The sequence below is a fragment of the Alnus glutinosa genome, chromosome 2 (assembly GCF_958979055.1).
Source record: "Alnus glutinosa chromosome 2, dhAlnGlut1.1, whole genome shotgun sequence".
NCBI lineage: Eukaryota > Viridiplantae > Streptophyta > Magnoliopsida > Fagales > Betulaceae > Alnus > Alnus glutinosa.
The window spans coordinates 31,073,983-31,088,309 of NC_084887.1; the positions used below are offsets into that span (position 1 = coordinate 31,073,983).

General features: G+C 35.4%; 1 protein-coding gene across 3 annotated transcripts in view; it reads left to right on the forward strand.

Annotated features, from left to right (window-relative positions):
* LOC133859430 (uncharacterized) overlaps positions 1 to 14,327 on the forward strand; it is a 42,552-nt gene that overhangs the window by 20,162 nt on the left and 8,063 nt on the right. For all 3 annotated transcript variants that reach the window (XM_062294830.1, XM_062294831.1, XM_062294832.1), the window contains 8 exons: positions 268 to 346; positions 3,743 to 3,754; positions 3,884 to 3,949; positions 6,744 to 6,812; positions 6,928 to 6,984; positions 9,097 to 9,174; positions 10,119 to 10,216; positions 10,291 to 10,336. In XM_062294830.1, coding sequence (XP_062150814.1) covers positions 268 to 346; positions 3,743 to 3,754; positions 3,884 to 3,949; positions 6,744 to 6,812; positions 6,928 to 6,984; positions 9,097 to 9,174; positions 10,119 to 10,216; positions 10,291 to 10,336 — 505 coding nt within the window. The remainder of the gene's footprint in view (positions 1 to 267; positions 347 to 3,742; positions 3,755 to 3,883; positions 3,950 to 6,743; positions 6,813 to 6,927; positions 6,985 to 9,096; positions 9,175 to 10,118; positions 10,217 to 10,290; positions 10,337 to 14,327) is intronic.

A 14,327-nucleotide genomic window follows, 5' to 3' on the forward strand; every position in this document is an offset into this window, starting at 1 on the left:
ATAGCAATTACATTTACTGTGCCATTAGATACTTGTTCTTGCGCTTGTGTATTGAGTTGCATACTACAGGCAGCTAGGTGCTTAGAAGTGATACAAGTGACCCTCATACAACTACACGCACATGCATGCATGCACACATGTTTGATAATACCTTTGCTTTGATCAGCAGCAGCTGCTTTGATAGGCTAGATAATCAAGCAATTGTCTTCTTCACTATGTTGCATCATCAGATTCTCATCTGATCACTGTAACCTGTTATCAATACAGTGTGGGGGCTGCTTTGCGCAATCTCGGGCAGTTCTATCTTATGCAGAGGAAGCTGGAAGAAGCTCATGTCTGCTATGAGGTAATGAAATAATTATATTTCATTTCTATTACATCTGGAGTCTAATCTATTGTTGGTAATAGGCGCATCAACTTAGCAATCCTAATTGCAATTGTTTAGCTGGCTCGTATTTTCGAATGTATTAGCTAATGTTTGTACTGGGTTGCTTTTGATTTATATGGAATGGATGCATATGTGCAGTTGATTTTCAGACCTTACAACCCAGTTGAGGTGGAATGAGGCAAGAGTGCCTTAATATAGTACAGTTTTTTTTTGTTTTTGTGGTTGATGATTAGAGCTGCATAGTTATAGGAAGTCATAACATAGAGAGATTAGTTGGTTTTGTATATTTTTTCCTTTTCTGTTTTACCTTCTCTCTCTTACATTATTTTTATTATATTTTAACTTTCTTCAGTGGTTTTGATACGTTAAATCAATAGTTTTGGTCATAGTCATGATAATGCTTATGACAAGACAGCATGAAGGTAAATGCATAAGTATCGGATTCAGACATGAAAATAGACAGAGAATGTGTTCTTAAATATCCTTGCTGTAAAAGTTCGGAGGAAGTTCTTAGATTTTACTCTATTCTTCGTGGCTTCTTACTTTTGGTAGTAATCATTGATGTTAAATAATGTGTAGTGCATTAAAGGTGAAGATCTTGCAGTTTTAGTGATGGAACTTGGAAGGTAAACTTCAGCTATGTAGAGATATATTGAAGTTGCTCTAAAAGAATTACAATCTAAAATCCATAAGATCTTTAAATCCAAAAAAAGGTGTGGAGTAGACACTGCTGAAAGGAGATCATACAATGAGCTTAAAGATAAAAACTTAGTAACATACTGAAGAAGTTCAGCACCACCAACATCCGAGTAATCTTCTTTCATCATAATGTCCACATCACACACAAGGGAACAACATTCAAAATTTTTATACTCTTATGGCTTCAAAACTTCCCTTGCCAAAGCAAGCAGCTGAATCATATTTGGGATCACCCAGAAGGCATCAAAGAGGAAAACACAAACGATCAAATCTCTCTTGCCTTCGAATAATAGAGTTAAAGATGATCAAGTGGCTCCCCTATACTTCTACATATTCAACACCAATCTATGATCAAGCAATTCCTCTTTGAAGATCATCTATGATTAAAATCTTTCCCAATGCTTAAAAAAAAAAACTTTTCAAGGCACCCGAGTTACTCATATACTCTTCCAAGGAAACATTATTTATTTATTTTTTTATAAGTATATTTCAGAAAAAGCACAGAGGGGCGCAACCCCAAGTACACAAGATGTATTCATGATACCCCTAATCCAAAGAGAAAGAAGAACACAAATCTAAAAAATCAGAAAAAGAACAATCAGACTTAAAATGTAGTGTCACTCTCCACGTAAACAAGGTTTGTATCACCAACTTTTTCAAATCAAAACCTACATGCCCTCTAAAAGCATTACAAAACAACCGAACTTCAAATTTACTTGACTTCGGTAATCTCCAATACATTTTATCGTCACCTCTACTAGAAGGGAAATTAGAATACATGTCAAAAAAGTTAGTCACAAATTCCAATTCCCAATCTTGAAAAGCAAGAACAAGATGAGGATTCAAATAGTACATTCCCTCTATCATTGAGCTACTTAGGTATGAAGCAACTGAAGCATCCTTGTCCAGAGCCAAGAAAAAAAAGGTCTGGTAAAAGATCTTTCATAGAAGTATCATCACACTATAAATCATGCCAAAAACAAACCCGCGGGCTATCCCATTAATGAATTTAACATGCTCAGAAAATAAATCCGAACCTCATCAAGTGCTTTTCCACAAACTCACCCTATGTGACCTTTTAAGTACTGCAGATGTTCATTCTCACCATGTTTCTGCAGGCTTCGCTCTAACAGCATGCCTCCTTTGTTAATTCTGAATTGCCATAACCATGTTCTTAGCAGAGCTTGGTTAAAAGTGCTTAATTTACGAACCCTCAACACTCCAAAGTCTAGATGAAATTTAAGTTCATCTGTCCAGAAACTCACCCATGTGACCCTTCAACTACCGCAGATGTCCACCCTCCCCATGGTTCCCATACTTTACTCTAATAGCATGCCTTCATGGCTTCATTGCGGTTCCATCTCAAATTATGAGTTGCCATAACCATTTCCCTAGTAGAGCTTGGTTAAAGGTGCTCAGTTTACGAACTCTCAAACCTCCCTCCTGCAATGGAGGACAGACACCATCCCTCAAGTCCACCAAATGAAATTTAAATTGATTTCCCAATCCAGCCCCCCAAAAAATCTCTTTGAAGTTTTTCCAGTCTACTTGCAACATGAGTAGGCATAGTTAAGAGAGAGGAAATATGTGGGGGCTGAAGTTTTGAGGGTGTTGAGCCTTCATGGCAAAAACTTGTACCCATTTTCTTAATCAATCTCTTGATTGTTAAAAAAAAGGAAATGAACAATAATTTTTTTGATAAATATTGAGAAGTTATAAAAAAGGTATAAACCGACTGCACGGGAAATATACAAGAGATACAATGAAGAAAAATCTGAGATCTAGAATGTCAAAGGTCTAAAAATTCCAAGAAAGATAAAGTAAGAACCCCACTGCTTCATCCAAGAAGAGAGACCTTAGAAAGAGAGTTTTCACTCTAAATAACAGTAGCTCTGTTCCCTCAAAAGACTCCTTCCAAATACTCCACATAGGGCAAGGAAGAATAGTGTTCCAAATGGTGCTACTCTGGACCTCTGGTGTTGAATTGGATCATGGATGTGGAAAGATATGAACTATAGATATTAAATGAGTACATCTGCAGAAAGGCTATAGGTAGCATTAATTGAAGATTTGGTGAGAGATGGTTGAGAATCTTTTGTCATCTGAAACAAATACTAATTAGTACATAATAAATCGGTTTGTTTGTTCATGAATCTAGTATGTTGAAATGAATCATGGATGATTTGAAAGACTTGAAAAATAGGATATGAAATGAGTGTCACTGTATCTGTAGTTTCTACTCTTTCACAGCCTTTTAAGTATTTTTTTCATCTTTAGTAGCCCTTTTACCTGTAAGTAAGCGGTGGATTGATTGCTTTATAATCTCATGCTCTTAATTACAAACAATTAAATTTTAGTTGTCTCATACTTCTATCTCAAATCATCAGTGGCTCAGATTTTTGGGAAATCCACATGGAATTTATGTATTTTGTGGCATCATTTTTTCATTAACAAAGTTGACTGAACTGATTTATTGTTTTTGTGATCTATAGATGCAACATTAATTGGATATTCATGTTATTTGTTTCACATAACATCTTAAGCAGATATATTTATGTTTATAATGTTTCATTTATGACTGCTAATATTTACTATAAAGTCTTACTGACAACTTGTGCTTCTGTTTTTCTTTGGTTGTCTGATGTCTCTGTGCAGCGTGCTCTAAAGGTATGAACCATAAGTATAATCTTTGACCCAATTGCAACTTAAATTTGCTTTGCACCAAATTCCTGTCCTCTACATACTTTTAAGCTCAATTGCAACTTGTCAGCTCAACATTACCTTATAATCATTCAGATACAGGTGCGTGTTCTGGGACATGGTCATGTAGACGTTTCGGATACTATGTATCATCTTGGAATGGTAATATGTTAAAGCTATGTCATACTATTGTTTGTATTGCATTCTTGTGTTATGCTTTCTGTCAAATAAAAGAAAAGAATGAGTTTTTATGTTTGTTGTGCTTCTCTGACATTCTCTTTTTTAAGCTTGGGATCTGAGTTGATGGATATTAATGTAATTGTTATTGTTTTCCACATGAAATGTGCATTTTTGTATTTTGTTTGCCTTGGCAAGGTAGTTATAGATATTAAGGTATGTGATCCCAACTTTTTAAGTACATGGCTTTGGTCTAGATAATAACTCTACTAGTCTAGCGAATAAAATTGAATCTTATGTTTGGCAAGAACTTTTTGAAGGATATGCATTGGCATCTTGTTTATACATATTCTAAAATCACTTAATTATACGGTTACTGTACATGTGAATAATTTATAATGTAAGGGATTAACTTATCATGCCTATTGTGATTTTTCCTGTTCCGTTCCTATGATGTCCGATGTAAACATTACCAAATTTCTATGCTACATAACTTAGTCAAACTAGGGAGACATTATTAGAGTTTTGTGAGGAGCTGATGGCATGGATCATAGTAGTTGGTCGGCTTTGCAAAAGATAGTGGTACTAACTAGGTATATTAGCATGAAGGAAATTGTACAATGGAGCTCTAATTAGCAAGACTAGTTGGTAGGAGAACTTAATTTTCAATCATTAAAAGGACTTCAATTGAGGGTTAACATTCATTGCTTATGTTGAGACAGGCAACATGTGCCCCCCCCCCCTCCCCCCCCACATGCAGGAGGGGCAATACCCTTTTTTATATCTTGTTATGGTCGTTGATATGTAAAGGTTATTGCCCTTAATATGTGGGATGAATGAAGTTGCAAGATGCTTCTGGGATGTTAAGGTCGTGGATACCTATTAAGTTGGTTGTAGAATGTGCATAATTGAAAGTAAAACCTTTGAGGTATTTGAGTGGCTAACCTAAGTAAAGATAGGATTAGAAATGAATCATTATGTGGGATTAGGGGGCGTGCCTATAAGATAGAGGTTGTCAAATGTCTTGCAAGAAAGAAGGAAGGAAAAAAAGGCTGTGAAAGATGGGTCGATTGTGCAATATAGGTTAATGAATCCACTAGTAGTCCTAACTCCTAAGTGTGTATCTTATGTTAGACCATTGTTGGATTTTTTCCGTATTTAACCTAATAATTTAGGTTTTGTTGGCATAGCGTATGAAAAAGTAGTAATTTTTCCATTAAATGCAAAGTAGTAGAGGAGAAAAAATGCACCATTTTGTTTTGCATTGAAAAAGTACTTTTATAAAAGAAAACATTGGAAGGTTTCAATGTACTTTTCTAAAAGAAAACATTGGAAGGTATTCTTTTAACAATCCGCAAATAACTTTGTCTGGCAGAAACATTTATACCAACAAAAGCTAATGGAAAACATGTCCAAATTTTCGATTTTTTTTTTCTTGGGGGGTTACCTATGTTGAACATTTTAGCCAGAATTCATTAGATAGTTCCAGGAATATATGCATAAGTTCCTCACATACTTTTGCTTTTTTCTACTCCTAATTTATAGCAAAAAGCTTAAAATATTAAAAGAGTGGCTTTATGATTAATATGCAAAAAGCAAAAAAGTCATGACAGATGGAACCTTAATTTTTTGGGTGAACTGTTGCGAGTTAAAATATTTATTCTTTCAAAACTTGAACAAAATTTCATTTGTTTTTGTGATTCCAAACCATGCAATTTTAAGAAAATGATTTGGAACATTCTAGATCATATGTTATAATGTTGAAGAATTACATTCAAATGCACCATGTATTGGGTTGTATTTTCGCCTTCTTCATCTTCACTATAGTCTAGTAAATTTAGAAACACATATGTTAACTGAACTCTGTAAAGCCTTTATCCAACTTAAGAAAGCATGTATCTAAACTAAAATTCAAGAAAGATGGAATGGCTTGCAATTTCGTTTTCATATTTAACGATTCTTTTTTATCGATATTGACAAGCTTTGATAGATTCTTTTGCTAGTTGCCACAATAATCATAGTATATAAGAAACATATGAGCTTTCACGTTAGAGATTTAAATCGGTGTTTTTTAGATTGCTTTTTTCTTGTATTTTAGTTCATTCGAGGTTTAATTTAGCATGACCTAATCACATATCCGCTATAACCTAAAAGGATGTTTCACAATTAGGGCTTCTCATACTTGTTTGTGTAAGCCCAGATCGACCTAGTGCGCGCTCGATGTAAGTCTTAGTCTACACTTATGCAACGTCATCAAAATCTAAATCAACACAATCCTTGGTGTACTTTGCATAATGGGTACCATAAGTCCCTCGACTAAAATCCTTGATGTCTTCAGAGGGTCCCGATCTAATTTCCTGTGTTATTTTTGTTTTAGAAACCATCGTATGGATACAATGCTACTTATGCTGCTGATTCAGCCCTATTATCTTTTCAGTTATTCTGCATTGGGTGATAAGTCAAGTTATTCATGACTCTAAATTATAATTAAGGGATATCAGTTGTATTGTATACAAAATGGAATATTCACTTCAGGTCATGTGGACCTTAAATCTAAACGCATTGCTTTTGTTTTGAATATTCTTCTTTTGTTTTAAATATCTTCCTTGCATTTTCCTCTTGCTTTGGAAGAACACTTGAACAACTTTATTTTTTATTTATAAATTTTTTACTTATCAGAAAATATTCTTCTTTTTTTTTCTTTAATCTATTTCTCTCTTTAATAATATTTCTTAATTTATTCGGTTGACCTTAAATGCAATGTAATTTTTAAGTACAGGTGCTCTATATGCAAGGAAAAGCGAAGGATGCTGAGGCTCTGATTCAGGATTCAATTAGGATACTAGAGGTGCATCATTATTTTACTTGAAAAGTACTATGGTTTTAATGAGATCGATTTACTTATCAAAAAAAAAAATACTCTGGGCATTTTGCTATTTTTCTCACTGCGAAGTTTTGTTCAGGAAGGTGGCCTAGGGGAATCTTCTATATGTGTCAAGAGATTGCGATATCTTATTCAGGTTGTTTTTCTCACCTTCATTCGTGTGATTTTTTGGGATTAACCTATAGAGATCTTGTAGATCTCTTATTGACATAAAACCGACTCTATGATATAATACTCCCTCGTTCCCAATATAGATATCTTCCTTTCCTTTTTGAGATGTCACAAAATAAATGCCTTTACCATCCAGAAGTAAAAATACTTGTTTCTTTAATTTTTTATATTAGTCTTTCTTTCTTTTTTAAGAAATTAAGATTTTCATTAAAAGTTATGCCCACCTCTAAAATAGTAAAAGACAGTTTAGGAAGATTATTGTCCTTACTCCTATTTATTACTCTATTGTGCTATTTAGAATCAAGATGTCTAATTTTGGATGGAGGGAGTTTGCGATGTTGAGTAAAATATGTGACTATAGGAGAATGATATATCCATGTGATTGTGAAAACTGTCAGTTGAAGATGGTGTTTAATTGTTCAGTTTCATGAAGTGGTTCAATTGGTAAGAAAAATTTGTAGGGAAATGAGGAGATTTGTTTTCTTACAGGTTCATTTTAACTCCTAGATTGATGCATGTCTTGAGATGTGAGGTGGTTGGCTTCCTTCTAGTCTAGTCTAGTCTAGTTGTAATCCAGTGTTATCTTCAATTTTAATTTCACTTGTATGCTGCTGTTTTTTTTTTCAATCATTTTAGAGTCAGGGTCTCAATTGTCTGGACATAGAAGGGTAGTAGTGCCTATAGTTTAATTTACTTGGAGACAGGATAGGTTTTCTTAGCCTGTTTTCTATGGCCTTGAACTTGATTTTTCTTGTCAGTTTCTACTTTTTATAGTTTCTAATTTATAGTCCTAATCCTAGTAGAATTAGGAGTGTCCAGCAGTTTAATGTAGTGTGGTTTTGGTGGACATCTCAACTGATGAGAAGGTCTCATGGGTGTAGTAATTGGAAATCCATTAAGGCTGGTTGGAAAAGATTTTCTGGTAGGGGTGGTAGGAGTGTATGGTTTTGGCACGATGAGTGGTGTGGGATGACACCTTAAAGGAGCTGTTGTGATTAGTTCTTGAGAGATGATAAAGATGCTCGCTTTATGCTTTGCTGGGTTCTTAGTATGATGGACTGTGATCAGATTTTGAAATTTCAGATATGTGCTTTCCAGATGAGAATCAGAACCTGTTTACTCTCTTTTGTATCTCTGGTATTCTAGTTCTCTATCGGGTGAAGGTAATGATAGATTGTTTTGGAAAATTAATCTTCGTGGTAACATTGTTATCCATACTTTATTTGATGTTTAGAAGTGGCCACTGGTGTGTAGTTCCACTGGAAGAGTATTTGGCATATCAAAGTCCACTTAATATTTCTATTTTTTTTAGCAGCCGCCTCGGGAAAATTCTAGCCGTGGATAACCTCATTGAGAAGAATAGTATTTTAGTGAATTGGTTTTGCATGTGTAAACGTAGTGTTGAGTTTTATCATTAGTTGCTCAATTGCTTGGCTGTGAGAGAGTTGTGGTCTCTTGTACTTCCGCATTTGAGGTTCATTAGGTGATTCCTCTAAAGGTTATTGAGGTCTATATCAGTGGAAAGGTGTGTGTCGCTTACATAGGAATTTCTTCATCCGGAATGCAAACCCTGTGTGCCTCATGTGGATGATTTGGAGAGAGAAGAACAATCAAGATTAAATGTGTTGAGATGCCTATAGTTGAGCTTATATTTTTATTTTTGACATCTTTTGTTGGAATGAATACTTGCCCTTGGCAGTATTCTATTTCTTCTTTTGAAATATTTATTGCCAAAAAGTTTTAGATTGTAATTCTTAGGTGAAACTTTATATGTATCCCGTGTGCGTAAAGATTCGCCTATTGGATCTTTCTAGTAACAAAACAATTTCTTGTTTTACTATTATTTAATGGTTTTGTTGTAAAATAACTGTCTATTTTACCATAAAAATGTGTAGTACCATTTGTGCTTTTTTCTTTTTTCAATCCTATGCGAACCTACTTTTCATGTTTTTGTATTGTGCATTTAAATTTAATTCCTCCATTTTGTTTGGTTTCTTTTCTTCTCTATCTTCTGTCTAAGTTTACTTATGATTTTCCCTACTTTATTTATTTATTTATTTTTTCGGTTTCTATCTAGATATATCTGAAGTCTAATCATCCTGCAGAGGCTGAGAATGTCCAGAGAAAGATGCTGCATATAATGGAATTATCAAAGGTTTAATTTCTTTTCTTTTTCCTCCTTTTATATATGCTATATTTTTTTCTGCTAAAGTTTGTTGCAGTTGATGTTTCTGTGCTTGGATATTTTAGACAAAACTTCTTGGTATTCATAAACTTTGAGAGTCATATTGTTGCATCTAGAACAGTATTTTTTTTTTATTACTTTTTCATATGTAATAAGATTCTGTTAAAAAAATGGCGTATCTTTTCCTGATAGAAAGCAGGAAAAAGCTAAGATCTAAATTACAAAGATCTAAAAAGTCCGAAAGAAGAAGCAAAGCCCCCTATTGCTCTCATCCAATTGAAAAGTGATCTAAAAGATAATGACTTTAATTAAGAAATGCTGCTTCATTTCATAAAAAGTCCTAGCATTTCCATTACATGGTGCTTTCAATTACCTAGTTCAATGAGATTGGAGTTCTTTTATTGCAAAGTGTGACAACCTTCATGCATTCATTCCTTTGATTGTAAAGTTGTTTGTCCCTTTCTTCTACAAAGACATCTACCAATTTGCTCCTTTATCTCATCCATGTACTCCTTGTTTGTTGTGGTGTGTCCAAGAACTGATAGTTGCATTATAGATATGCATGCATGAGTATACATATCTTTGTATAGTAACACACACATTCCTGAGTATGTATGGGGAGTTTTTAGTACTAATTTTCAATTTATGCGTTATCTTTTTGTTGATTATGAAACTCGCTTAATTCCTGATCAGATTTTATTCTTGATTGTATTGTCATTATTCTCAGATTTAATTTTAATTATTGTTGTAATCTGCATTAAGTATCTTACCATAGTAATTTGTATTAGGTTTTCTATTTAAGCATGTAGATGTCGTATGGTTTGATATTGAAGAATACACAAGCTTTCATCTTCCTTCTTTCTATTTTCTTCAACTCTTTTTTTATTTACCTTCATATTATTCTTGTAAGACAGGGATGGAATTCCTTGGACACTATTATTGCAGCTGAAGGTCTGGCCCTGACTCTACAGTCTACTGGGAACTTAAAGGAAGCACAAAAGCTTCTTGAAAGGTGAATAGTTGAGTATATATCCACAAGAGTAATTGTCTGATGATTCCATATGAAATAAACTTCTATCCTTTCAGATGTCTTGATGCTAGGAAAACATTACTTCCGGAAGACCATATTCAGGTTTGTTATTTATTTTTATTTTTTATTTTATTTTTTTAAGAAAAAAAAAAGCTCATCGAGTTCATCTATATACTGTCCAAGATGGATTTAATTTATATGATTTGTATGCACGCTGTCATTATATCTCGGTGCGTGTGTGTATATATACATACACACACACACACATATAAGTAACAAATTACAGCTTCAGAACTTAGCAAAAGAACTTTTGACAAACAACAATTTTCGTATATGATACTAGTATTTCTTTACATGTATTTATTTTTTTTGTATATACTATGGATTCACTTTATCTATGTCTCATCATGTCTTATCATGCATAATGAATAATTCTTCTATGATAAAGAGATGAACACATTCCAGAAATGTTCTGGACTGCAACTTGAACGAAGAAAAAAATTGAAATAAGATATGCCTCAGAAATATATTAAGATACAAGACAAGACTTATGTAATCGGCAAGATAAGGCTAAAAGCTGATGAATCAAGTAATTGGGGGGGGGGGGGGGGGGGGGGGGGGGGGGGGGGATTTATGCAACTTCCTGTTAAAACAACATGGTACCAGGACATCGTTGTGTACTAAATGTTGTGCAAGAATTGATGAAAAATTGCTTAATTCTAAGCTGTAATTGAGCAATAATAAACTCTTTTTTGTTTTTAGGATGGAAGAGGCTTTATTTATCTAAGGGGGGTAGATTGACTTTGATAAAAATCACTCTTTCTAATTTGCCTACCTATTATTTGTCTCTTTTCCCTATTCCAGTGGGTGTGGCAAATAGGCTTGAAAAACTTCAGAGTGATCTTTTATGGGGTGGAATTGGTTATGAGTTTTAAGTTTCATTTACTAAATTTTTTAAGAATTTGTACTCTAATGAAATTAGGTGGTTTAGCGTTGTAAATCTGATTCAGTTTAATCAAGCTCTATTGGGAAAATGGTTTTGGTAATATGCAACGGAGATGGAGGCTTTGTGGAAATTGGTGATGGAAACTAAATATAATAGTTTAAGGGGAGGTTGGTGATATGAGGTAACAAGGCCATTTGAAGTGGGAATGTGGAAATATATAAAAAGGGGGTGGGAAATGTCTTAAAAATTTGTTAGATATGAGGTGGGTGATAGGTCAAAGCTCAAGTTTTGGTATGATGTGTGGTGTGGGGAACAATTTTATTTTTCTTTTTTATAAGTAATTCATTTAATTGAACAGCGCAGAAGGGCGAAACCGTAGAACATAAGATGTATACAAAGACAGTCCCCACTAAAGGCTGAAAGAAGAAAAAAAATCCACATATTCAGAGAAGTTAGAAAAGGAGGAAATATTCTATGCCGCTGTCCAATTAAAGAGCGATTTGACCATATGTTCTTGAGTTCTTCCTTCGACTTCTCATGATCTTCAAAACATCTTTCATTCCGCTCTCTCCATATAGTCCACATTATCTGGAATTGTATAGTATTACACATTGTAAGGATGCATGGGTGGCAGAACATATGCAATTCCGAATGGGAATATTCAATGGAATATATCTTTTACCAAACCCTTACATGATTGGGAGGTGGATTTGATCTCCTCTTTCTTTGAGATGTTTTATTCGAGTAATTCTAGAAGTCACTCTTTTGTCACTCCAAAAATGATGTAGTTTTTAAAATCACCACTTGATCAAAATTTAATAATGATCAATCACAAGTTCAATGGTGATTTTAAAAGCCACATCATTTTTTAGAGACACAAGAGTGACAAAAGAGTGACTTTTAGCATTAATCGTTTTATTTTCTTAGAGTAAGGCAAGAAGATGTGCATAGAATATGTTGGATCCCATCAAAAAGGAGCAAATTTGAAGTAAGTTCATATTATCATGTTTTAATCATACCTACCGGTTCCTTTTTTCCATGGAAAATTATTTAGAGAGTTCAGGCTTCTTCGAGAGTGGCATTCTTTATGTGGACGTTGGCATTAAGGAAAATATGGCTTATAACTTGAGGAAGAGAAACATTATCATGGTAGATTGGTTTTATATGTGCAAGAAGAGTGGAGAGTCCATTGATCACCTTCTTCTTCATTATGAAGTAACAAGAGATTCGTGGAGGCCTAGGGTGGACGGGATTTCTTTCTCTTCCATTGATACGGATGAGTGCCTCTGGTTGGAACGTGTATTTGAGGAGCAGGAGGTATGGGAGGTGGTGCGGGAGATGAACGGGGATAAGGCTCCGGGCCCAGATGGTTTCTCTATGGCTTTCTTTCAGAAATGTTGGGCTATTCTCAAACAAGATATTATGGCAGTTTTCTCAGAGTTTCATAATAGCTGCCAGTTCGAGATGAGTTTGAATGCAACTTTCGTCTCCCTTATCCCTAAGAAGGTAGATGCGGAGGAGATTAAGGACTTTAGGCCTATCAGCTTGGTGGGAGGGGTCTACAAAATGATTTCTAAGGTCCTTGCTAACAGGCTCAAATCGGTGTTGAGGAAATTGATTTCGAGCTCTCAGAATGCCTTCATTGGTGGTCGGCAAATCCTGGACTCAGTTCTTATTACCAATGAATGCCTGGATAGCCAGTTGCGGTCGGGGGAGGCGGGGTTATTATGCAAGTTGGATTTAGAGAAAGCATATGATCACGTGAACTGAGATTTTTTACTCTACATGCTTCAGAGGTGTGGGTTTGGGGAGAGGTGGAGGAAATGGATTAAATTTTGTGTTTCTTCTGTAAAATTTTCCATTTTGGTTAATGGTGCGCCGACAGGTTTCTTCCAGAGCTCAAGGGGGATTAGACAAGGTGATCCTCTTTCTCCTTTGCTGTTTGTGGTGGTTATGGAAGCGCTAAGTAGGATTTTGAATGAGGCTATGCTCCAAGGCTTGTTGTCTGGTTTCTCAGTGGGCATCAGGGAGAATGAAGCGTTAGTGGTGAATCATTTGTTGTTTGCTGATGATACATTAATTTTCTGTGGGGCACAGGCTGAACATATTCGAAATTTGGGGTGTACCTTCTTATGCTTCGAAGCGGTGTCAGGGTTGAGGATTAATCTTGGCAAATCCGAATTGGTCCCAATTGGTGAGGTGGATGATGTGGAGTCTTTGGCTCATATTCTGGGTTGTAGAATTGGGTCTTTACCGATGACATATTTGGGTCTGCCGCTGGGGGCGTCGTTTAAATCTCTTTCTATCTGGAATGGGGTTATTGAGAAGGTACAGCGAAGGTTGGCTAGTTGGAAAAAGATCTATCTATCCAAGGGTGGCAGGGTGACGTTGATTCATAGTACACTGTCCAGCATTCCTACTTATTTTTTATCCTTGTTTCCCATTCCTGTAAGTATAGCCAAGAAATTGGAGCGGCTTCAAAGGGAGTTTTTATGGAGTGGTTTGGGGGATGAGACTAAATTTCATTTAGTCAATTGGAATCGGGTTTGTTCTCCAATCAAGGTAGGTGGATTGGGAGTTCGTAATATTATTAAGTTTAATCAAGCCTTATTGGGGAAGTGGATATGGAGGTTTTCACAGGAACGTGATGTTTTTTGGAGATTGGTGATTGAGGTGAAGTATGGGAGTGTGAGGAGAGGATGGAGTTCTTTACCGGCGACGGGGTCTTATGGTGTGAGTGTTTGGAAGTTTATCCGAAGGGGGTGGGATAATTTAGCCAAGTACTTGCGTTTTGAGGTGGGCGAGGGGTCTCATATTCGCTTTTGGCATGATTTATGGTGTGGGAACAGGCCGTTCAAGCTTTGCTATCAAGTTTTGTACTCTATTGCTCGTTTTTCGGATGCTTGGGTGGTGGATAATTTGTTTGTGGTAGGAGGTATGGCTCATTGGAATGTTCCTTTTACGCGCTATGCTCAAGATTGGGAGGTGGAGATGGTGATATCCTTCTGTGAACAATTATACTCTATTCAGATTCGGAATGGAGAGGTTGATAGGGTGGTTTGGAATCTTTCTAAGAAGAGGAATTTTGAAGTGAAGACTTTTTATAAAGCATTAGTTGGTCACGAGGCGGCTTATTTCCCTTGGAAG